Here is a 24,858-nt window from a genome sequence, read left to right as displayed (position 1 = left end):
CCACCCTGCTCCTTCTTTCCATCATTTCTGTCCCAGGACGATTCCCGGTTGGAGATTCACTGCGGCTGCTGCCGTCGGTCTGTATATTCGCTGCGCTGCGCTGATCTGGGGATTATAAAGGCATTCCGTCATGGAATTACGTTATGGTCCGTGGTAACGGAATCCATAACGATATTCAGCACATACCCGAACACGAACTTCAAAATATGAAGTTCGCTCATCCCTAATTATAATCGGACTCGTCACCAGCAGCTTTGTAAGTGCTTGACTCGTAAGACATTTTATGCTCCACTCACATCCAGAGCTGCATTCATACTTCTGTAGGTTTGTTCGTCACCTTTCGGACCCCCGCCTCTCACCGCTGCCCCCTGCTGTCTGGACGATGCTGTGGCTCATTGTGAAAAAAGCGAAGGCGCAGAACAGGAGGGAAAACCTCTCCAGGAGTTCATCGCAGCCGAATCTGTCCCCGACATCTAACCCCGCACTCTCCTGTCTCCCTATAACCATTCAGAAAGGAAAGGGTTAACTCCTCTCCTGCGCAGGAGGCGTCCCCTCGCTGCGCAGTCACGCTGCTAGCCTTGTCTGTGAACATTCACCTTTTCCCGGAACATATGTAAATGCTGTAGGTTGTTCAGATTGTGCACAACTCCGGCTGAGCGGAATACATAACCGTACAAAGTGAAAAGGTATGTGCCCCCTCCTGCGTCCAGCTCTTCTTTATATTCTGTACTGTTAATCGCCAAGAACAAGCGTAACACAAGATGGAGGCGACCGGGATCAGAAACGCCGTCCAGCACTGCCGGCTCGGTGTGAAATCCGCCCCCTTAGTTACGCAGTTCATTAATGTACTTGATAATTGGGTTTAATTAGACCTGATGCACCCGGGACTAATCCCTGCCAGGGCTGCAGAGCACACAGCATAGGGCCACACGGGCAGGACCGACAATGCCGGGGCCACGAGGTTTAGGCAGGAAGCCACTGTCTTACCCATAATTCCATGTGGCCCCTCAGTCCTGCAGATGAAACGGATGTTTTCCAGCAAAATCAAGCAGCCATTTAACAATGTAAAAAAAACGTAGCAGCTGTACGTCACTGCGGTTTATAACATCATCATGGCTGCCGCGCCAATGCAGCACCGTGTAGCCCTCAAATAGAGGGCCATTATGTGCCCACGCGACCAGCGCCATGTATTACCACCATATAATGCCCAATATGTGTCATACAGGCACCATATAGCAGTACATTCTTATATAATACCACCATATACACTGCGTGCAGAATTATTAGGCAAATGAGTATTTTGACCACATCATCCTCTTTATGCATGTTGTCTTACTCCAAGCTGTATAGGCTCGAAAGCCTACTACCAATTAAGCATATTAGGTGATGTGCATCTCTGTAATGAGAAGGGGTGTGGTCTAATGACATCAACACCCTATATTAGGTGTGCATAATTATTAGGCAACTTCCTTTCCTTTGGCAAAATGGGTCAAAAGGACTTGACAGGCTCAGAAAAGTCAAAAATAGTGAGATATCTTGCAGAGGGATGCAGCACTCTTAAAATTGCAAAGCTTCTGAAGCGTGATCATCGAACAATCAAGCGTTTCATTCAAAATAGTCAACAGGGTCGCAAGAAGCGTGTGGAAAAACCAAGGCGCAAAATAACTGCCCATGAACTGAGAAAAGTCAAGCGTGCAGCTGCCAAGATGCCACTTGCCACCAGTTTGGCCATATTTCAGAGCTGCAACATCACTGGAGTGCCCAAAAGCACAAGGTGTGCAATACTCAGAGACATGGCCAAGGTAAGAAAGGCTGAAAGACGACCACCACTGAACAAGACACACAAGCTGAAACGTCAAGACCGGGCCAAGAAATATCTCAAGACTGATTTTTCTAAGGTTTTATGGACTGATGAAATGAGAGTGAGTCTTGATGGGCCAGATGGATGGGCCCGTGGCTGGATTAGTAAAGGGCAGAGAGCTCCAGTCCGACTCAGACGCCAGCAAGGTGGAGGTGGAGTACTGGTTTGGGCTGGTATCATCAAAGATGAGCTTGTGGGGCCTTTTCGGGTTGAGGATGGAGTCAAGCTCAACTCCCAGTCCTACTGCCAGTTTCTGGAAGACACCTTCTTCAAGCAGTGGTACAGGAAGAAGTCTGCATCCTTCAAGAAAAACATGATTTTCATGCAGGACAATGCTCCATCACACGCGTCCAAGTACTCCACAGCGTGGCTGGCAAGAAAGGGTATAAAAGAAGAAAATCTAATGACATGGCCTCCTTGTTCACCTGATCTGAACCCCATTGAGAACCTGTGGTCCATCATCAAATGTGAGATTTACAAGGAGGGAAAACAGTACACCTCTCTGAACAGTGTCTGGGAGGCTGTGGTTGCTGCTGCACGCAATGTTGATGGTGAACAGATCAAAACACTGACAGAATCCATGGATGGCAGGCTTTTGAGTGTCCTTGCAAAGAAAGGTGGCTATATTGGTCACTGATTTGTTTTTGTTTTGTTTTTGAATGTCAGAAATGTATATTTGGGAATGTTGAGATGTTATATTGGTTTCACTGGAAAAAATAAATAATTGAAATGGGTATATATTTGTTTTTTGTTAAGTTGCCTAATAATTATGCACAGTAATAGTCACCTGCACACACAGATATCCCCCTAAAATAGCTAAAACTAAAAACAAACTAAAAACTACTTCCAAAAATATTCAGCTTTGATATTAATGAGTTTTTTGGGTTCATTGAGAACATGGTTGTTGTTCAATAATAAAATTAATCCTCAAAAATACAACTTTCCTAATAATTCTGCACTCCCTGTATTGCCTTACATTGAACCCACAGCATGAGCGCACTTTCTCTCCATAAACCACCATACAACGCCCACATCATATTGCTTTACACGGAATACATCACAGTACCGTACTTTTCATATATAATACTGCCATACCCAGTAACTCCACATTGCAGTGCATTACCGCAGCATGGTTTAACTATATGTTACTATATGCGGTGCCCACATCGTATTATTTTACATTGGATGTGTAAACGCACTACATTTTCACTGTATGACACCATTTATCAGCCCAAATCTCCATGTCGTACAGTGCCCACATAATATTGCCTTACATTACACACACAGTAGTACTGCCATACAGTGCCCAGTAACAGTACCTTACAGTAAACATATAACCATGTAATGCTGTAGCTATATAATGCTGCCATACAATGCCCACATCACATTGCCTTACATTGGACACATAATACCGCCACAGAATGACCACAGGATGATATCATACTGTCCCTATATAATACCACCATATAGCAGTGCTAGGATGTAAGAGCGAGGGAAGAGCATTATTACAGGCTGCCCGTTGTCCGGGTACATGGGGTGGCGGGGGCTTAGATCCCGCAGCAATTCCCCCCCTTTTCTCTGGCGGTATAATAGCACGAAGGCCCTAAATGTGGAGCGTGCACTGCCGAGCCCTGCAGAACATTCCGCCCCGGATCTTGGCAATCGCTGACGCCGTGCTTTTTTGCCAGGTTTGATATGTTTTTGAGACTATAAATCTTCTTTAAATCAATTGGCGCCGAGACAAGATAAACGCCCGGCACTGCTGCCGTGATTGATGGACCGCAGGGCATTACAGGACAGAAGCGTAGACGCGTCGCCATAAATCACAACTCAAAAACAAAACTGTCTGTTCATATTCATGCAAAACACAAACACAGATGGAGCCGTGACAGCGTCTGCCAGGAGTGATGACCTGGGGAACAAACTAAATACACTGCCAGGAGTGATGACCTGAGGAACGAACCAGATACACTGCCAGGAGTGACGACCAAAGGAACGAACCAGACACACTGCCAGGAGTGATGACCTGAGGAACGAACCAGACACACTGCCAGGAGTGACGACCTGAGGATCAGAGCAGATACACTGCCAGGAGTGACGACCTGAGGAACGAACCAGATACACTGCCAGGAGTGATGACCTGAGGAACGAACCAGATACACTGCCAGGAGTGACGACCTGAGGAACGAACCAGATACACTGCCAGGAGTGACGACCTGAGGAACAAACCAGACACACTGCCAGGAGTGACGACCTGAGGAACGAACCAGACACACTGCCAGGAGTGACGACCTGAGGAACGAACCAGGTACACTGCCAGGAGTGACGACCTGAGGAACGAACCAGACACACTGCCAGGAGTGACGACCTGAGGAACGAACCAGATACACTGCCAGGAGTGACGACCTGAGGAACGAACCAGGTACACTGCCAGGAGTGACGACCTGAGGAACGAACCAGGTACACTGCCAGGAGTGACGACCTGAGGAACGAACCAGACACACTGCCAGGAGTGACGACCTGAGGAACGAACCAGACACACTGCCAGGAGTGACGACCTGAGGAACGAACCAGATACACTGCCAGGAGTGACGACCTGAGGAACGAACCAGATACACTGCCAGGAGTGACGACCTGAGGAACGAACCAGATACACTGCCAGGAGTGACGACCTGAGGATCAGAGCAGATACACTGCCAGGAGGGAAGGGGGTTAAATCATGGAGTCTGGGGGTCAGTGTTGGTTCTGTCATCAGGTTGAACAGAGCGGCAGTACGGAGACTCTGTTTATATATTCAGGGCAGAGAAGTATTTGCCCCCCCCCCCCCTCCCATTTCATCTATTGCTACTTATTAACCACATTAAACTGAATAAAACTTAAAGTCCATTCACACGTCCGCAATTTTGTGGAACAGGTGCGGACCCATTCATTTTCAATGAGGACGGAATGTGCTGTCTGCATCCGCACTTCCGTTCCACAAAAAAATAGAACATGTCCGGTTCATGACCGCAATTGTGGACAAGAAAAGGTATTTTCTATGAAAGTGTCATTTTTATCCATTACTTCTTTTGCACCATAAACATCGTTGCCGTATTCTGACACTCAGATCTGGGTGAGGGCTCGTTTATTTTTTGGATTATTTTTTATATATATTTTTTTTTTATTCCATTCAGTTGTTCGGTATTTTTCCTTTTTTCCCCCTAACGTATTAAAGCTTTATTAATGAGGAAAATATATTTCTGGGCTCAGTCTGTCATATAACACCCTGTAATACCGCGCTGTGTGGACCACATTGTGCAGTAATTGATGTATTGGGGGCCAATGAGGATACGGCTCGGGGTTAATAGAAACCCAATTTGTGTCTGGTTGAAGGATTCTCAGCCTGTTCTTCCTGCGCCATTGTAATGTGTTGTGCCTGGCCCCGGGGATGCTGGGCAGCCAGCGCCGCCTGTTATTCCTGCGCCATTGTAATGTGTTGTGCCTGGCCCCGGGGATGCCAGCGCCGCCTGTTATTCCTGCGCCATTGTAATGTGTTGTGCCTGGCCCCGGGGATGCCAGCGCCGCCTGTTATTCCTGCGCCATTGTAATGTGTTGTGCCTGGCCCCAGGGATGCCGGCGCCGCCTGTTATTCCTGCGCCATTGTAATGTGTTGTGCCTGGCCCCGGGGATGCCAGTGCCGCCTGTTATTCCTGCGCCATTGTAATGTGTTGTGCCTGGCCCCAGGGATGCCGGGCAGCCAGCGCCGCCTGTTCTTCTTGCGCCATTGTAATGTGTTGTGCCTGGCCCCGGGGATGCCAGGCAGCCAGCGCCGCCTGTTATTCCTGCGCCATTGTAATGTGTTGTGCCTGGCCCCGGGGATGCCAGCGCCGCCTGTTCTTCCTGCGCCATTGTAATGTGTTGTGCCTGGCCCCGGGGATGCTGGGCAGCCAGCGCCGCCTGTTCTTCCTGCGCCATTGTAATGTGTTGTGCCTGGCCCCGGGGATGCCAGCGCCGCCTGTTATTCCTGCGCCATTGTAATGTGTTGTGCCTGGCCCCGGGGATGCCGGGCAGCCAGCGCCGCCTGTTATTCCTGCGCCATTGTAATGTGTTGTGCCCGGCCCCGGGGATGCTGGGCAGCCAGCGCCGCCTGTTCTTCCTGCGCCATTGTAATGTGTTGTGCCTGGCCCCGGGGCTTCTGTCCTCCGCACCGGGGCCATACATTACTGCTGGACGGAGCCGGACTGTTCCCAGGGGTCAGGAGGCCCCTATAGAAATGCCCCCCATCACCTATACAATAATCATATACCCTCAATGTCAATAGGACTTAAAGGGGAGCTCCTCTAAAAGTGGTAACTAGCCTCTAGGGCAGGGGTCAGCAAACTATAACTCCCAGCATGCTCCCTTCACTTCTGTGAGCACATTGAGAGTTGTAGTTTCACAACAGTTGGAGCACTGGAGGTCCCCTAGTTCTGACATCGAAAGGGTGGGGGTCTCTTTTAGCAGAGCCTTAAACCCCCCCCCCCCCCCCCCCCGATCATTCTAGTTCTATAATCTGCATCCCGCGAATCATCAAGTTCTCCTTGTATCCAGTCCGCACAGTTATCCGCTCAGCATTCTGACGTCTTTTCACCCCCCCCACCATAAGGGCTCATGCACACGGCTATAAGTGTTTTGTGGTCTGCAAATCACGGATCCGCCAAACATGGATCGCGGCTGAGTGCGAGGCACCTTTTTTTTTTTACTTCTGTAAAATGTCCGGTCCTTGTCTACAAAATGGACAGGAATAGGACGATCGAATTGTTTTGCGGGGGTCGTGGAATGGACGTGATGAGATGAATGGATCTGTATCCGATCCGCCAAAAAAAAAACGCGGATCGGATGCGGACTGAAACTACAGCCCTAAGTCAGCTCAGGATGGAGGGCGGCCGAGATAGTCGCCTGTGGTGGAGGCCGCAAACAGCAGGATCCTGAAGCTGCAGGAGCAAAGATGGAACTGTGGCCGGAGGCAGAATACGAATGAATTTGTCTGACGGGTAAAATGGCAGAAAAGTCACATTTTACTCCAAATTAAAGACAAAATCAGTCTGATAACTCGCGGCCTAAAGAGCCTCTACAGGGCCCGCCGGAGCGGGAGGTCCAGCCCGACATCTGCCGGCTCGTCAGTGGAGGCGAGTGCTGCATTCACATGGGCTATTACATGAGGGGATCCCCTCCACTGTATGGGGACAAGCGATCCCTGCTGCCATCACCCATCATTGGGGGTCACTTCCGAGTGGCGAGCGCAGCACAGAGACACCCATGTCACAAAATATTATCTCACATGCATTTAATAAGTCACAAAACCGGGTCATGTGATTTCTTATTTTTACCCTAAAACCTGACGTAGGGATGTTAGTTAATGAGCCCCATTGTTTCGGGGCAGAAGGATGCTGTTCAGACACCGCAGTCTGCTGCCCAGAAGCCATGGTCAGCACTTCACCTTCGTGTGCACGCTGCGCGGGGAAGGCGCAATCTCCAGTCGATGCGAATGATGAATCCCAGCAGCCGTGTCTATTGTAGAATAAACTTTTTATTTCTTCATAAAGCAGAAAGTCCTACAACCAGGACGCGTTTCGGCATGCCAGCCTTTTTCAACAGGTACATCCAAAAAATAAATCAAACCTTATATAGGGTCTAGTACCGCCCATTAGTGACGGCTCCACCCTTTTTAGTGGGTGGTATTTTAAATAATTCATCAATCAATTAGTAACAACAAGTGACACAAAGTAACATACGGCACAGGTTACATTCTACCTTGTTGAAGAATCTAGAAGTCCTTTTCATCACAAGGCAGCGGTCTAAAAAGAATACATGAAAGGTATATTGAGTGTATGTCTCATAAATGTGCGACTTCATACTCCCTATTAAGTCCCCTTGGGTGCAGTGTACCCTCTCTTCTAAGGAGAAGCCCCTTGACATCCCCCCCCCCCCTCTCCTTGGTCTCTTCACCTGTTCTAATACTTGAAAACGCAATTGTGCAACAGTATGTTTGTGTTTCTCAAAATGACATGGAACCGGTAATATTTGTCCTAATATCAGATTTATGTTTACGGATACGATCCTTCACTGCCTGCATTGTCTCATCCACATATAATAGGCCTATTATTACAATGCAGGCAGTGAAGGATCGTATCAGTAAACATAAATCTGATATTAGGACAAATATTACCGGTTCCATGTCATTTTGAGAAACACAAACATACTGTTGCACAATTGCGTTTTCAAGTATTAGAACAGGTGAAGAGACCAAGGAGAGGGGGGGGGGATGTCAAGGGGCTTCTCCTTAGAAGAGAGGGTACACTGCACCCAAGGGGACTTAATAGGGAGTATGAAGTCGCACATTTATGAGACATACACTCAATATACCTTTCATGTATTCTTTTTAGACCGCTGCCTTGTGATGAAAAGGACTTCTAGATTCTTCAACAAGGTAGAATGTAACCTGTGCCGTATGTTACTTTGTGTCACTTGTTGTTACTAATTGATTGATTAATTATTTAAAATACCACCCACTAAAAAGGATGGAGACGTCACTAATGGGCGGTACTAGACCCTATATAAGGTTTGATTTATTTTTTGGATGTACCTGTTGAAAAAGGCTGGCATGCCGAAACGCGTCCTGGTTGTAGGACTTTCTGCTTTATGAAGAAATAAAAAGAAGTTTATTCTACAATAGACACGGCTGCTGGGATTCATCATTCGCATGATTTACGTCTTAGCATTTCACTCGTTTATCAGGTGATCGGCGGCGCCTTTACACCCACAGATTATCGGAACGAGCCTTTATATAAACGCTTATCCCCAGTAATCTGCCCGACAATCAGGCCGCGGGAACGAGTCTTTAGTTTCTTCAGGTGAGAACATTTCTTCATAATTGCATCTCCTGCCTGTCACTGCTTCCCACCAGATTAGCACATTCCCCTCCTGAAATCCTCTGTGCTGCTGGAGACCCTTCTCCTTCCACTCTGTAACTCTGATCCTGTGACCTCCATAAGATCAGCACACTCCTCTCCTGAAATCCTCTGTGCTGCTGGAGACCCTGCTCCTTCCACTATGTAACTCTGATCCTGTGACCCCCACAAGATCACTCTACAATTCACTGCCAGCAAACAGAGATGTTGAGAATGGTGAGGAACTGAAACACAAGCTGTGCTGGGAAGTTGCAGGACTTTGCTTTACAGGAGGCTCCATTTGCCTCAAGCGGTTGGGAGGATGATGTATAATATGTGGAGCGTCGCAGCCTCAGAGCTGAACTCTGCAATCAGTGATAAATAATGGACTGTTCTCCGCTGTTTGCTCTGTCACCGGGATCGGACAGGAGGCCATTTCTCCAATGCGTCTCCTCTCTCTGCTCTAATTAACATCTGAGGGTTTGTTCCTTTGTGTGCAGCCTCCAGGAGTTAAATACGACCTTTCCGTGCGGTCAGTTTGATTTATTAAAATATTCTTCCCGGGATGACGAATCCTGAGCGGATTTATGGGGCCGATATCCTAATAACGTCTCCTAGCAACCGAATGTAAATCCGGGCGCTCCGAATAACACGCCGCATATTAAGTGCGCCGACCGCGCCAAATGGCTCAGGTAAATATAATGGATGGGGGAGGGGGCTCAGGTTAGTATAATGGATGGGGGAGGGGGCTCAGGTTAGTATAATGGATGGGGCTCAGGTAAATATAATGGATGGGGAGGGGGCTTAGGTTAATATAATGGATGGGGAGGGGGCTTAGGTTAATATAATGGATGGGGAGGGGGCTTAGGTTAATATAATGGATGGGGCTCATGTTAATATAATGGATGGGCCCAGGTAAATATAATGAATGGGGGTGGGGTTCAGGCAAATATAATGGATGGGGCTCATGTTAATATAATGGATGGTGTGTGGGCCCAGGTAAATATAATGAATGGGGAGGGGGCTCAGGCAAATATAATGGATGGGGGAGGGGGCTCATGTTAATATATTGGATAGCGGTGGGGGCTCAGGTAAATATAATGAATGGGGGAGGGGGCTCAGGTAAATATAATGGATGGGGGAGGGGGCTCAGGTTAATATATTGGATGGGGGTGGGGGCTCAGGTAAATATAATGAATGGGGGTGGGGTTCATGTAAATATGGATGGGGAGGGGGCTCAGGTAAATATAATAAATGGGGGAGGGGCTTATGGAAATATAATGAATGAATGGGGGGAGGGGGCTTATTACAGACACGGCTGATATTCCGCCTGAGCACACATCATGCTAGGATCAGGTGACATTAGGGAAATCTCATTGGTTCCTGAAATTGAGGGCTATGACGCTTTGTGGCAGTGCTGCGAACTGAAGGCGGCGATACGTACAGTCATGAGAAAAACAAAGTCTTCTTTCTTTGAATTCTATGGTTTTACCAATCAGGACATAGTAAGAAGACATCTGGTCTCTGGAGGGTCTTAAACTTAGGTGAATCCAACCTCAGATGAAGAACATCACAACAGGTTTCACAGGTTCATTAGTTATTCCACAAAAACTAGGCCAAAATGCAGAAACCGTAAGTCCGCCCTTACTGCTTCTGTAGGAATTAAGAGGTAAGTAGCCGCAGGTCCTGCTAATCAACTGCCCTTGATCAACTGATCGTCAGTGTGAGCACCTCTATGGGAGCGGAAGGTTCGGCAGCTTGCCGGTCTGGAGCATTCAGGCTTGTGTTAGGCCTCTTGCACACGACCGTGTCCCCCCCGTGGCCATATTGCAGCCCGCATACGGCGGGTCCGCAATACACGGGACAACGGCCGTGTGCATTCCGCATCACTTGAATGGGTCCTCAAATCCGGAGATACGGAACGGAAGCACGACGGAGTTCTTCTGTGGTGTTCCGCAAAAAGATAGAACTTGTCCTATCTTTTTGCGGAATGGACGGATCGTGGACCCCATTCAAGTGAATGGGGTCGAGATCCGCATGCGGCTGGCCCGCGGTCGGTGCCCGTGCTTTGCGGTCCGCAGCACACGTTCGTGTGCAAGAGGCCTTAATACAATGCCAAGGAGGAAAGACATCGGCAATGATCTTAGAGAAGCAATTGTTGCTGCCCATCAGTCTGGGGAGGGTTGGAGGCCATTTCCAGATCATCTGAAGTCCATCCTTCTACGGTGAGGGAGATTATTCACAAGTAGAAAACCTTCGGGACGGCCGACCACCTTCCCAGGAGTGGACGTCCCAGCAAATTTACCCCAAGGTCAGACCGAGCAAAGCTCATAGAGACGGCTACAACCCCAAGAGCTCGACTCCAGGCCTCAGTCAGCAGGTTACATGATCATGACAATTAGAAAAAGACTGGACAAGTCAGGCTGGTGTGGAAAGGTTGTCAGGAGAAAGAACATTCCAGCACGGCTTAAAGGGATTGTCTCACCAAAAATATTCTGCAATTTTTAAACCAGCGCCTGGATCTGAATTCTTTGCCAACTACATGTAATTAAAAACTTTGCATAGCCACTGAATTATTCAATAAAATCTATCAGTACAGCGCCACCTGCTGTTTGTTATTTTCTTATTTCTTTGACCTGCTCACTGAGATGGCAGCACATGCTCAGTTTCATCCTTCAACTGCCTCCTGAGCTGCAGTAGAAGAGATACGCCCCTGAGCTGTCAGCAGAAGAAACATGCCCCTTAACTGCAGAAGAAAGGACACACCTTTAGCTGCAGCAGAAGAGACACGCCCCTGAGCTGCAGCAAAAGAGACACACCCCCTGAGCGGTCAGCAGAAGAGACACACCCCCTGAGCGGTCAGCAGAAGAGACACACCCCCTGAGCGGTCAGCCGAAGAGACACGCCCCTGAGCTGCAGCAGAGGAGACACGCCCCCCTGAGCTGTCAGCAGAGACACGCCCTCTGAGCTGCAGCAGAAGAGACACGCCCCCTGAGCGGTCAGCAGAAGAGACACGCCCCCTGAGCAGTCAGCAGAAGAGACACGCCCCCTGAGCGGTCAGCGTGATATAAGTCTAGCAGAGGAATGACTGTGGAGACCTCTGGACCCATGTGAGGTGCCGGGCTGGTTCTAGCTTTGTTAGAAAGAGATTGTCATGTCTTATATGATGTCTGATTTTCCTTTTTTACATTAGTCATAGGAGAACCCCTTTAAGTTTGCAAAGCTTCACCTGAACAAACCTCAAGACTTTTCTGGAACACTGGGGTCATTTATTAAGAAGCCTAAGCCAGTTTTTGGATAAAAAAAAAAAAAGACGCCATTCTTTTGCTTTAAATACCCGTGTGACTACATTTTGTCGCCCAGGTTTTTTTTACGTCGTCCTCACCACGTGGCAGGGGCATCGGGAGATATGTGCTAACATTGACGCCAGGACACGGGTATAAAAGATCAGGGGCTGGAGAAGTTTTGACTCCAGGAGCGGGGACGGCCAGAGGTGCACCAATAGGCCTGCACCTCGTCATGAATGGGGTGCACGGGGGCTGTCAAAGGCCGGTGTAAAAAGTCTGATAAATGACAAACAAGAACAAAGCGGAGAACAAATGACCCCCCCCAGTCGCCGCAGCTTGTCCTGCCTCCGTCCCTCTAGATCTTCGTTTTCTTCTCCTCATAGTTCCCCTATGGAATAATTTTGAAGAAGTCGGGAACCATCCTGGTCAATGTCCGCCTTCTCATCCTCGTCCTTCAAGTCGTCAGGATTTACAGGAACATAGAAATAGCCCATAATCGAGAAGATGATGGAGACGGCGATCAGAAGACCGGCAAAGAGGACAAACTCCGCCCACTGTGGGGTGAGAGACACACGGTCATACACGATGCATGGTCATTCACATACTTATACTGGGGTCTCTGCTGCGGCTAGTTGCAGGGGTCCCTGGTCAGTTAAACTTAGACATGGGGGACAACTGGATATTCCATTGTGGTTTTCCAGGTGTTTTGGGGTTCAGGGTCACCTGATAAGTGACATATAAGAATGCTGAAGGGCGTACAGCAGAGACACTGTTACCTCACCATTCAGTATGGTGCAGGGTTAGAACCATACCTGTTCCAGGGTTGCTGCCTGAGCAACGATCAGCACAATCACGTTGCCAAACGCGACTGTCAGCAGCCACCCGGCCTGGAGGACGGACTTCATGCTGGATGGAGCCTGCGGGACGGAAGGGAAAGTTACCAATCTATTCTAGAATGTTCTAGAGACCCCTGACCGGACCAGTAATATCGGAGATAGCTGGAACCAAACGACGTTCCGAGGTCATATCAGGAACCCACAAATGTGCCACGTCCCAGGCTCACCATAAAATGACCAGTACGTGCACCAGTCTGCCCCCATCCTGTGACAGTGGCTGCAGCGGCCCAGTCCAGTATACTGACCCTCTCCCAGTAGCCCTTGTGGGACCATACCTGAGTATATGAGAATTCCAGGCCTGTGATGGAGAACATGACTTCCCCGGCACTGAGGAGAAAGTACTGCGGAATCTGCCATGCAACGTGAAAACTGTTTGCCGCAACGTCCTCTACTACAACGGCTTCAATCACTTTGTCAGTGGGGTTGTTCTGGAAGCAAGAAATAAAAGTAATAACGATAGTAACGACTGTACAGTATATACAAAAGCTGGGGGGGGGGGGGGGGGGCGACATCTGGGCGCCATGTCTGCACTGCCATGAAGTATTATTACCCAGCGTGGGCTTCATGCGGCCGTCCCTTCCTTGCTGTAGTACACTGATGAAATGCAAGTAGGAACATAGAGGAAGAGGGGACGACATGTCTACGTATAGATGTACCGAGAGCAGCTGACAGGCTCCATGGCCTCTATAATGGAAGTGCAGCTCTGAAGCACAAACTGCTGCACTAACAAGTGAAACCTAAGGTGAACAGGGAGGAGCGGAGCCTGGAAATGGCAAATATATTGTGACACCTCGTGCAATGCGCACACGGCACCTGCACATACCGTATACACCATTGTGTCGGGTTCGTTGAGTTTACGGAACAAAGCAAAGAGATAAGTCACTTACTGATCTCAATACAGCGGTGTACGCTCCTCCGAAATCCAGCAGCCCCAAGTCAATGGAGTATTCTGTGGCACCTATGAGAGCCGTGGCCATGACTCTGAAGAGAGGAGGAGAGGACTCAGGGGCGGCACAAAGCATGGTGCATATAGGTAAAGGACGCTATCTCTTTAATTGTGACAATCACAGGGGCCGTCCCCGAAGCTGCTATCACAGCAGGATGAGCTCACTTTACAGCATGTGCTTAACATAGAAGATAGGAGGATTTACAGCAGCCAGAAAGTGAGACTCTGGAACAGCACCCATAAAAATATGATGGATGTCAGTGACTGAAGTGAACCGGCCCTTTAAGAATATTGGATCAGTGGCTGCAACAATGTCGCACATGAAGGATCTGGGCTATGAAGGAGCAGAGCGCAGAATATGGGGCGTGACACGTCCTCTTGGTGGTTAATGTCCAATGTATTTATTACGTGCTGTATTTTATTGTGCTGGGATAATGGGGAGATCAGGGGCTGCCGGGGGGGGCCGCCAACTCTAAAAGTATTCTAATCGCTGTATTAGTGGCGCCATTTCAGAAGGGTTCCTGTGTATAACTGGGGCAACGGATGTCGATCACAGTGTTGTGACCCCCACCCCATACAGTGCGGTGACCCCACGTCCCCCGCCCCATACAGTGCGGTGACCCCATGTCCCCCGCCCCGTACAGTGCGGTGACCCCACGTCCCCTGCCCCCTACAGTGCGCTGACCCCACATCCCCCGCCCCATACAGTGTGGTGACCCCACGTCCCCCGCCCCATACAGTGCGGTGACCCCACATCCCCCGCCCCATACAGTGCAGTGACCCCACATCCCCCGCCCCTTACAGTGCAGTGACCCCACATCCCCCACCCCTTACAGTGCGGTGACCCCACATCCCCCGCCCCATACAGTGCGGTGACCTCACATCCCCCGCCCCTTACAGTGCGGTGACCCCACATCCCCCGCCCCATACAGTGCAGTGACCCCACATCCCCCACCCCTTACAGTGCAGTGACCCCACATCCCCCACCCCTTACAGTGCGGTGACCCCACATCCCCCGCCCCTTACAGTGCGGTGACCCCACATCCCCCGCCCCATACAGTGCAGTGACCCCACATCCCCCGCCCCTTACAGTGCGGTGACCCGACATCCCCCGCCCCTTACAGTGCGGTGACCCCACATCCCCCGCCCCACACAGTGCGGTGACCCCACATCCCCCGCCCCTTACAGTGCGGTGACCCCACATCCCTTGCCCCATACAGTGCGGTGACCCCACATCCCCCGCCCCACACAGTGCGGTGACCCCACATCCCCCGCCCCTTACAGTGCGGTGACCCCACATCCCCCGCCCCTTACAGTGCGGGGACCCCACATCCCCCGCCCCTTACAGTGCGGTGACCCCACATCCCCTGCCCCACACAGTGCGGTGACCCCACATCCCCCACCCCTTACAGTGCGGTGACCCCACGTCCACTTACTTCCCTCTCTTCAGCGTTGTGTAATTGGTCGTGGAGTTTGGTTCGGCGTGGACGAGTTCTCCCGAGAATGAGATATTGGAGACCCTCTCATCCAGCAGATTGAGGAACCTGGAAGAGGAAATGACATCGTCTCAGGGGTCTGACCAGGAAGGAAAAGCCCAAATCCCTCAAATGAGGGCAGAGTCTAGCGGCTTCCACACAGAGCAGTCCCTGGATCATAATCTGTTGTGCTGTCCTGCAGGTGACAACTTCTGAGTACAGAGCTACTGCCCCACCTGTGCCAGTCTTCACTGCAGTTCTAGAATTCTATTCGTGAGCTAATCTATTGGCTGCACTGAATGGGGCAGTAAAAAGAATACACGTAGAGGATGACAGGCCATTATCACAAGTAACATTGTTGCACCTGTGGACGCGCTCTATAGGAAGCTCCCATTGGCTGATGACCCTACCTCACAGCCGCTAAGCCGTTCTCTGGTTTTTCATTGGGATCTGTAACCTGAGAAATAAGAGACAGAGACAGTGATCATTGTAACTGTCACAAAGGATCCCCCCTCAGAAAACCAGTTTAATGTAAGGTCGGGTGACTGGAACCGCGGGGTCTGAGTCCATGATACGTATAAGATCTGCCTGCATTACATCTCTGTATCAACTCTGTATAGTCTCTGTATCACCTCTATATTATCTCTTTATCACCTCTGTATCTTCTATGTATAGTCTCTGTATTATCTCTGTATCACCTCTATATTATCTCTTTATCACCTCTGTATCTTCTATGTATAGTCTCTGTATTATCTCTATATAATGTCTGTATCACAGTATAACCAGTGTATCATATTTATATCATCTCAGTCCGATCTCTGTATCACTTCTGTTCCACCTCTAGATTATCTCTGTATCACATCTGTATTATCTCTGTATCACATCTGTAGCACGCCTGATGAAGGGACGGGTGATGTCTCGCTATGTAACATCATTACTTCTGTCTTTGTTATCCATTAAAAGGTATCAAACCTGCAAGACTCTTATTTTGTTTCTCTTAATGAGAGCTCTAAATCTGTGTCTTTGTATCATTTCTATATCTCCTCTTTATAATCTCTGTACTTATTCTTCTACTTACTGCTATGCATTTTCTGCCATCTACAGCCAGAGAATATGTTGTTGCTTCTTTGATCTGAATGGAGCAGAACTGTTTGTCCCCCAGACTGATAGTCACATTCTGTGTGCCAGCGAAATTCAGAGTCAGGTATTGTGGATCCTAAAGAAAGAAACATAACATTACCCAGGCGGTATAACCCGGGCGTCTCCTGTATATAATTATATATGTACAGCTGGTATAACCTGGGTATCCCCTGTATATAATTATATACGTACAGCTGGTATAAGTTATACATCTTCTTGTATATAGTGATATGGACCACGCTGGTATAACCTGGGCATCTCCTGTATATAATTATATATCTACAGCTGGTATAACCTGGGTATCTCCTGTATATAATTATATACGTACAGCTGGTATAACCTGGGCATCTCCTGTATATAATTATATATCTACAGCTGGTATAACCTGGGTATCTCCTGTATATAATTATATATGTACAGCTGGTATAAGTTATACATCTTCTTGTATATAGTGATATGGACCATGCTGGTATAACCTGGGCATCTCCTGTATATAATTATATATCTACAGCTGGTATAACCTGGGTATCTCCTGTATATAATTATATACGTACAGCTGGTATAACCTGGGCATCTCCTGTATATAATTATATATCTACAGCTGGTATAACCTGGGTATCTCCTGTATATAATTATATATGTACAGCTGGTATAACCCGGGCATCTCCTGTATATAATTATATACGTACAGCTGGTATAACCTGGGCATCTCCTGTATATAATTATATATGTACAGCTGGTATAACCTGGGTATCTCCTGTATATAGTTATATATGTACAGCTGGTATAACCTGGGTATCTCCTGTATATAATTATATATGTAAAGCTGGTATAAGTTATACATCTTCTTGTATATAGTGATATGGACTATGCTGGTATAACCTGGGTATCTCCTGTATATAACTATATTTGTGGTCGTGGCTGCGGAAGATGAGACACTTCGGTGAAAGGATCAGCTGGGTAGCCAATGGTAAACTAACTAAATGGCTGATGGTGTGCCCTTAGCCAAGTGCGTGGGTAGGCCTATAAGGGGGCAAAAAAGCAAACGTAGGAGATACAGTACAGACCAAAAAATTTGGACACACCTTTTGATTCAAAGAGTTTTCTTTATTTTCATGACTATGAAGGCATCAAAACTATGAATTAACACATGTGGAATTATATACATAGCAAACAAGTGTGAAACAACTGAAAATATGTCATATTCTAGGTTCTTCAAAGTAGCCACATTTTTCTTTGATTAATGCTTTGCACACTCTTGGCATTCTCTTGATGACCTTCAAGAGGTAGTCCCCTGAAATGGTCTTCCAACAGTCTTGAAGGAGTTCCCAGAGATGCTTAGCTCTTGTTGGCCCTTTTGCCTTCACTCTGCGGTCCAGCTCACCCCAAACCATCTCGATTGGGTTCAGGTCCGGTGACTGTGGAGGCCAGGTCATCTGGCGCAGCACCCCATCACTCTCCTTCATGGTCAAATAGCCCTTACTTTCAAAGTTTTCCCAATTTTTCGGCTGACTGACTGACCTTCATTTCTTAAAGTAATGATGGCCACTCGTTTTTCTTTACTTAGCTGCTTTTTTCTTGCCATAATACAAATTCTAACAGTCTATTCAGTAGGACTATCAGCTGTGTATCCACCTGACTTCTCCTCAACGCCACTGATGGTCCCAACCCCATTTATAAGGCCAGAAATCCCACTTATTAAACCTGACAGGGCACACCTGTGAAGTGAAGACCATTTCAGGGGACTACCTCTTGAAGCTCATCAAGAGAATGCCAAGAGTGTGCAAAGCAGTAATCAAAGCAAAAGGTGGCTACTTTGAAGAACCTAGAATATGACATATTTTCAGTTGTTTCACACTTGTTTGTTATGTATATAATTCCACATGTGTTAATTCATAGTTTTGATTCCTTCATAGTCATGAAAATAAAGAAAACTCTTTGAATGAGAAGGTGTGTCCAAACTTTTGGTCTGTACTGTATATATATATATATATTTATTTTTTATTTTATTTATTATTATACATGCATGCTCAAAGAGCAAAATGACAGAAGGCTTTGGATATTTCTGCATGTGGATTAGGGATATATCGGACAAAACATGAGGATTTCCAGCGACCCATCTTTCGGATGACATGCCCGGGCACCCCATGTCTGGAGGCTGCAGAAGCCGCTCCGATTCGGAAGGAATGCCCGGATATGACATTAGGATCAAAACCTAAGCCGGAAGCTAAGGATCGGATATGCGAGATGAACTGTGAGAATGTGAGTGAGCCATTTTTGAATGAAAGTAAAGGACTAGGAGGCGGAGCGTCACCTAACACAGTGAGAATTTTTTTCAGCACTTGAACAGGGCACCATGCATTGAAGGTCTGAAAATATTTAACCGCCACCGGGGGACCGGTTTTGGAAGTTTTGGAAGATACAAGATGGAGAACAAAGTGATCGGACTGCCATTCTAATTGGCCCTTTGTCAATCCTCTATCTCTGAGTGAGGTGCTGGTAAATTCCCCGGGTCTTAAGAAACCATAAAAACTTAAATACATGGCAGCCTTAATGATGGTGCTAGGATATGGCCCAAAAGGATTCCCGTCTAGTGAATTAGATAGCTTCCTGAACAGGTCGCCTGATACTGGCTGTCTAACGGAGGTGGAACCCTTGCAACTTTTCTGATTACTCCTGAGGGTTGCTTTGACCGCCTGAGATGAAAAAACGGAAGCACTATCGGGATGCTCGAGCATAAAATAATGCTGGACTCCAGCCAGATACAATCTGATGGTATTATAGGAGAGCTTGAGCTCCATGTGACAGTAAGCAAGAAACGCCAGAATGTATGTAGTTTTATTGGTGTTGACCCCGGGATATGAAAGCGAGAATTTGTTAAATATTTTTTGTGCAGTTCTGTAGTTCCTGGCGGTATTGGCTGACAATGACGTATGAATGAGAGCTTTTGCGGAAGCAATGTGGGAATTTAGTCCATTGTCAGGGTATGGAAGGCTGGCGGGGTTAGTACTGTTCGGTCCGCTTCTGGCATTACCTGGAAAAAAGCGGGGAAGTTAAATCGTGAAAGGACGTCTGCCGCCAGGTTCTTAGAGCCCTGGGTATGTCTGCAGAAAAAATGGAATTTGTAACCCATTGAAAGCCAGACCAACTTGCGTAAAAAATACATAATTAGGGGGGGATCTGGATCTTCCCTTGGCAAGTATTTCCACTATAGACTGGTTGTCTGTGATAAAGACGACTGGGAAATAAGCTTGAGCTGCTGCTACGATAGGAAAAATTTCTAGCAATGATGAAGATTTTAGGGCTTCCTCGTTTGACAATATTTCTGTTGGCCAAGGTCCTGCGAACCACTGACTGTCAAAGATTGCTGCAAAGCCGCTGGAAGCGGCTGCATCTGAGAAAACAGTGGGAAAAGCAGGCTCCATTGCGGAACGAACAAGGAAACACCATTACATTGGGACAAAAATCTATCCCACATTGCCAGGTCGGCTAAGGCTTGTGAATCCAAATGAATGGGAGAGTCCTGTTCGGCGGCCGTGGGAAGTAATTGGAGCAACCAGGAAATGAAAGCCCTGCCCTGGGGCATGACTCTCGTGGCAAAGTTTAACATGCCTAATAAGGACTGCAAATCTGCCTTGATGAGGGTATTAGATGTTACTGATTTGGATATGATATCTTTAATTTTGCCAACTTTTCTTCCGGAAGCCTTGCTTCCATCTTGACGGAATCCAGAACGATGCCCAGAAATGTGACAGCTTTGGAAGGACCCTCTGCGACTGGAACGTTAAGTTTTGAGAAAGGTTGCAGTAGGGACGCTAGCCTGTCGGGCTCGTGACCTGGTTCTTCAATCAAAAGAAAGTCATCTAGATAATGAATAACCATTGGGCAGTGGCAATGGTTAACCAAAATCCAGTGCAGTGCTTGCGCAAACTGGTCGAACAACCATGGACTACTTTTGGATCCAAAAGTCAACCTGTTCACGAAGTAATATTTATCCATCCATTTGATACCATAAAATTTCCAAAGCTGTGCCTGGACAGGCAGCAGCTTGAAAGCATCGGCGATGTCTACTTTTGTTAACCATGCGCCTCTTCCTGTCAGCAGGATCAACTGGGTAGCTTCATCTACTGAGGAATAGTGCATAGAAAACTCTTTGGATGGAATCAAAGAGTTAAGACTGGGTATGTGAGAACCGTGAGGAGCTGAAAGGTCATAAATTAAGCGTTTTTCATTTGAAAATTTCTTTGTAACAATTCCAATAGGACTAACCCTCGAGTAGTCGAAAGGAACTGTAGAAAAAGGACCGATGAGAAAGCCCTTTTGGAGCTCGGACTGGAGCAGGGTACTTACAGAATCAGGATCCCTAACTGCAGACAGAAGATTATCTCCCTCCCAGGTGGACTGAGGCAGGGCTACGAGCCCCGTGTGAAAACTCCCCGTGAAGCCGGAAACCAAAAACTGTACGAAGGAAAGATCGTGGTGATCCAGCAGAAGGGATGCTAACAGCTCTACATTGACCCCGACTAGTCAGGAATGCTTTGAAGATCTATGAGGACAGGTGGTTTGGGGGTGGGCCCTGATGCAAACTGAGCAGACATGGAGAGCTCGACACTTATTATAATTGCAAACTGCAAGATTGTAGTTATTGCAGATTTGACTTTTGCCTAGCAAAACTATGGGTCTACCTAATTTATCCACTGCTGGAGCCTGCCTTTGGAGGTCGGATGGACCAGGGACGTGCCTATCTTGAGAAGGGGAAGCTAAATTGGGGCACCAATCCGACAAATTTAGAATGGACTGGCAAGACGCGCAGGAAGGAGCCTTTAGACCTGCAAAGTGCCGGCAGAAAAGCTCCATATCTAATACGGCCCAATTGGTGACGTACCTAAACTGAGCTAAGGCGGCGGCGGCTTTGGCTGAGAAGGAGCGATGGTAGTCGTAGAAGGCTGAACCGCCATACTTATGCCCCAGGTCGGTGACACTGTAGAGATAGATATCCAGTTCCTCACGTCTCTCTGGCTGGGCAGAGCAAATGATGTCCCTGAAGAGACTGAAAGCCAGAACGAATTTTGGTATAGACAGTTTCTTATTTAGACGGGCGTCTTTGGACTTGAGGATTATGGACACATCGCCGCTGGCGATTGTCTTATTCTCCATGGTATCGTGGGTGGCGATAAGTATGGAGGCTAGATTGACATCCTTCCCTGCCAAAATATCCTTCCTAATATTCTCGGAGATGAAGTGGGAAGGCGCGATGTCAGGCGTACTGGGAACCCCACCTGGAGAGAGGCAGCAGGAAGTGGAGGGGACTGAAACAGGTGGGACTGAAGTATCCGCCGTGGAGGTTCAGGACTCGACAGCAAGCAGCCGAGACTGCATATCTGATACCGCGCTGGAGATGCTGTTAATGGATGCGTGCAACTGTAGCAGGGAGAGTTGGATAGTGGACATGGACACTTGATCCTCAGCAGGAGCTAATGTGCTGGTAACCAAAAGTCTATATAGTTCAGCCTTCCGAGCGGAGGCCGGATGGCGAATGCCTCGATGGTTTAGTTATGCAATTAACTTGGGTACGGTCCAGCTTCGCAGGGACATGCATCTAGCATGATCGGAGGGTTGAGATTCCGGACCCGAGACAGCGTCTTCGATATCGGATGTGTGCGACATGACTGCATATGTGAAGGAAGAAAAATTAAGCCTAGACGTGACCTCGAACGAACCAGTGGAACCCTGAAATGTGCAATAGAATAGAAGATTAATTGGTTTGATAGCCGAGAGCAGACGGTAGCGAGCCCACAAGACTGCGGGAGAACGACTCGGTAGAACGTGGAAGTAAGAAAAATAAGGCGATGAGAGGAAGTGACCGGCTGTTGGGTGCACTGTTACCTGGGTCGAGATTAGCTGAAACCTGGAGAAAAAACACGAATGCAAATAACTATAGAAGGAATTGAATGACGGAACCTTGCGATGACATGATTAGAAAGCGAGTGGAGCAAATCTGACGTAAACACAAGTACAGGCAGGAACGTAATAGACAATGGAACTTGAATAATGACCTGCCAGGCGGGGGCCCGGTTGTGATATGAGCTATGTATCCTGGGTGATGGACCGGGCTAATGACCTAGAAGCGTAAACTTGGCGGTTTGGTAGGTTAGCCCTGAGCCAATTTGTACTACGTGGCCTGAGTAACGTGACAGGCGGTTAACATTAACAAACGTGACCTGGCCGGGGTGGCAGGTTGGCCCTGATCAATTTGAGCTACGTGGCCTGAGTAACGTGACAGGCAGAAGATATTAACAAACGTAAACCTGGCCGACATGGCAGGTTGACCCTGAACGAATTGTACTACGTGGCCTGAGTAATGTGGCAGGCGGTTAACATTAACAAACGTGACCTGGCTGACGTGGCAGGTTGGCCCTGATGAATTTGAGCTACGTGGCCTGAGTAATGTGACAGGCAGAAGATATTACCCAACGTAATCCTGGCCGACATTGCAGGTTGACCCTAAACGATTTATACTACGTGGCCTGAGTAATGTGGCAGGCATTTAACGAACTTGACCTGGCCGGCGTGGCAGGTTGGCCCTAATCAATTTGAGCTACGTGGCCTGAGTAACATGACAAGCAGAAGATATTAACAAACACAAACCTGACCGACGTGGCAGGTTGACCCTAATGAATGGTACTACCTGGCCTCAGTAATGTGGCAGGCATTTAACGAACGTGACCTCGCCAGCATGGCAGGTAGGCCCTGAACAATTTGATCTACGTGACCTGAGTAACGTGACAGGCAGTAGATGTTTTAACAAACGTAAACCTGGCCGACGTAATAGGGTGACGCTTAATTAATTGTACTATGTGGCCTGAGTGATGTGACAGGCAGTTAACATTAACAAACGTGACCTGGCCGGCGTGGCAGGTTGGCCCTGATCAATTTGAGCTACATGGCCTGAGTAACGTAACAGGCAGAAGATATTAACAAACGTAAACCTGTTGGCATAATAAAGTACATAAATAAATCACAAACCTGTGAATGCAGAAGGTATAAGCATGAAATAAACGTGAATCTTGAGCAGAACAAGCAGAGATGAGGACCGTGCCTTTGACCTAGACAAAGCAAGGAGGCAAAAGAGGGGCTCATTGAACCTGGTAATGACAACTGTGAGGACCGCAGGAGCTGAAGCATATAAAGGGTTAAACCACCCCCAGCAATGAACGGGACGACTTGGGCGCGGACCGGCCGTGAATTCACCGCAAATCCGCTACAAGCCTGCAGCAAAAATTCCTACCATACGTGGCCAACCACATGTCCTGGCCATATCAGTTCCCCCTATCCAATTTTCCTAAATTGCTGAAAACCACAAGCTGTAACAGACCCCCCATTAACAGGCAGATCTTTCACAAAATTGCCTAAATGACCTGAACAGCTGTATATCAGCGCTGAGGTCACGTGGTCGCGGCCTGGAAGAGAGCTCCGTTGCCGGGGAAACAGGACGCCCGAGCCGCGAAGCTCAGAGGTCGTGGCCCACGTGACCTCGCAACGCCGGTGGGAGGAGATGCGACCGGAGCCGGCCCGGCAGTGTGCGGCGGGTGGCCAAGAGAGGGACGCGGAGGCTGAAGGCAGGCGAAAGGAAGCAGGAGAGGGGGGCGGACTTACCCAAGATGCCGGTAAACTTGCGCTGCCCAAGATGAAACCCCGTCGGGGCCTTGCTTACCTTAAGGCGCGACGTAAGGGGAAGGACGTGAAGCTTGAGGTGAGGAAAGGCACCGGAAGCGCACGCAAGCAGCATACACCCCCTGGGGGTATATACAGTTGCAATAAAAAGTATGTGAACCCTTTGGAATGATATGGATTTCTGCACAAATTGGTCACAGCAATAGGCAATCACAGTCTGCTTAAACTAATAACACACAAAGAGTTAAATGTTACCATGTTTTTATTGAACACACCGTGTAAACATTCACAGTGCAGGTGGAGAAAGTATGTGAACCCCTAGACTAATGATATCTCCAAGAGCTAATTGGAGTGAGGTGTCAGCCAACTGGAGTCCGATCAATGTATAAAAAACACACACCAGTTCTGGGTTTGCTTTTCACAAGAAGCATTGCCTGATATGAATGATGCCTCGCACAAAAGAGCTCTCAGAAGACCTACGATTAAGAATTGTTGACTTGCATAAAGCTGGAAAGGGTTATAAAAGTATCTCCAAAAGCCTTGCTGTTCATCAGTCCACGGAAAGACAAACTGTCTATAAATGGAGAAAGTTCAGCACTGCTGCTACTCTCCCTAGGAGTGGCCGTCCTGTAAAGATGACTGCAAGAGCACAGCGCAGACTGCTCAATGGG

The 24,858-nt window shown here is 48.1% G+C and overlaps 1 protein-coding gene and 1 long non-coding RNA gene across 2 annotated transcripts in view; one reads left to right on the top strand and one right to left on the bottom strand.

The window, feature by feature from the left end:
* Positions 1 to 10,078: 10,078 nt before the first annotated feature.
* On the top strand, positions 10,079 to 10,366 carry LOC121008382. The gene is made up of 2 exons (XR_005780569.1): positions 10,079 to 10,209; positions 10,276 to 10,366. It is a non-coding gene; the product is annotated as an uncharacterized LOC121008382 (long non-coding RNA).
* Positions 10,367 to 11,987: 1,621 nt separating this feature from the next.
* The window catches only part of LOC121008839 (solute carrier family 15 member 2-like), a 70,301-nt gene continuing 57,430 nt past the window's right edge, over positions 11,988 to 24,858 (bottom strand). The window contains exons 17-23 of the mRNA XM_040441540.1: positions 16,452 to 16,589; positions 15,784 to 15,830; positions 15,335 to 15,442; positions 13,840 to 13,933; positions 13,228 to 13,380; positions 12,869 to 12,973; positions 11,988 to 12,610 (exon numbers count right to left, since the gene is read on the bottom strand). Coding sequence (XP_040297474.1) covers positions 12,434 to 12,610; positions 12,869 to 12,973; positions 13,228 to 13,380; positions 13,840 to 13,933; positions 15,335 to 15,442; positions 15,784 to 15,830; positions 16,452 to 16,589 — 822 coding nt within the window. The 3' untranslated portion in view covers positions 11,988 to 12,433. The remainder of the gene's footprint in view (positions 12,611 to 12,868; positions 12,974 to 13,227; positions 13,381 to 13,839; positions 13,934 to 15,334; positions 15,443 to 15,783; positions 15,831 to 16,451; positions 16,590 to 24,858) is intronic.

This window comes from Bufo bufo, chromosome 7, assembly GCF_905171765.1.
Source record: "Bufo bufo chromosome 7, aBufBuf1.1, whole genome shotgun sequence".
NCBI lineage: Eukaryota > Metazoa > Chordata > Amphibia > Anura > Bufonidae > Bufo > Bufo bufo.
This window is presented reverse-complemented; position numbering and strand designations above follow the sequence as displayed.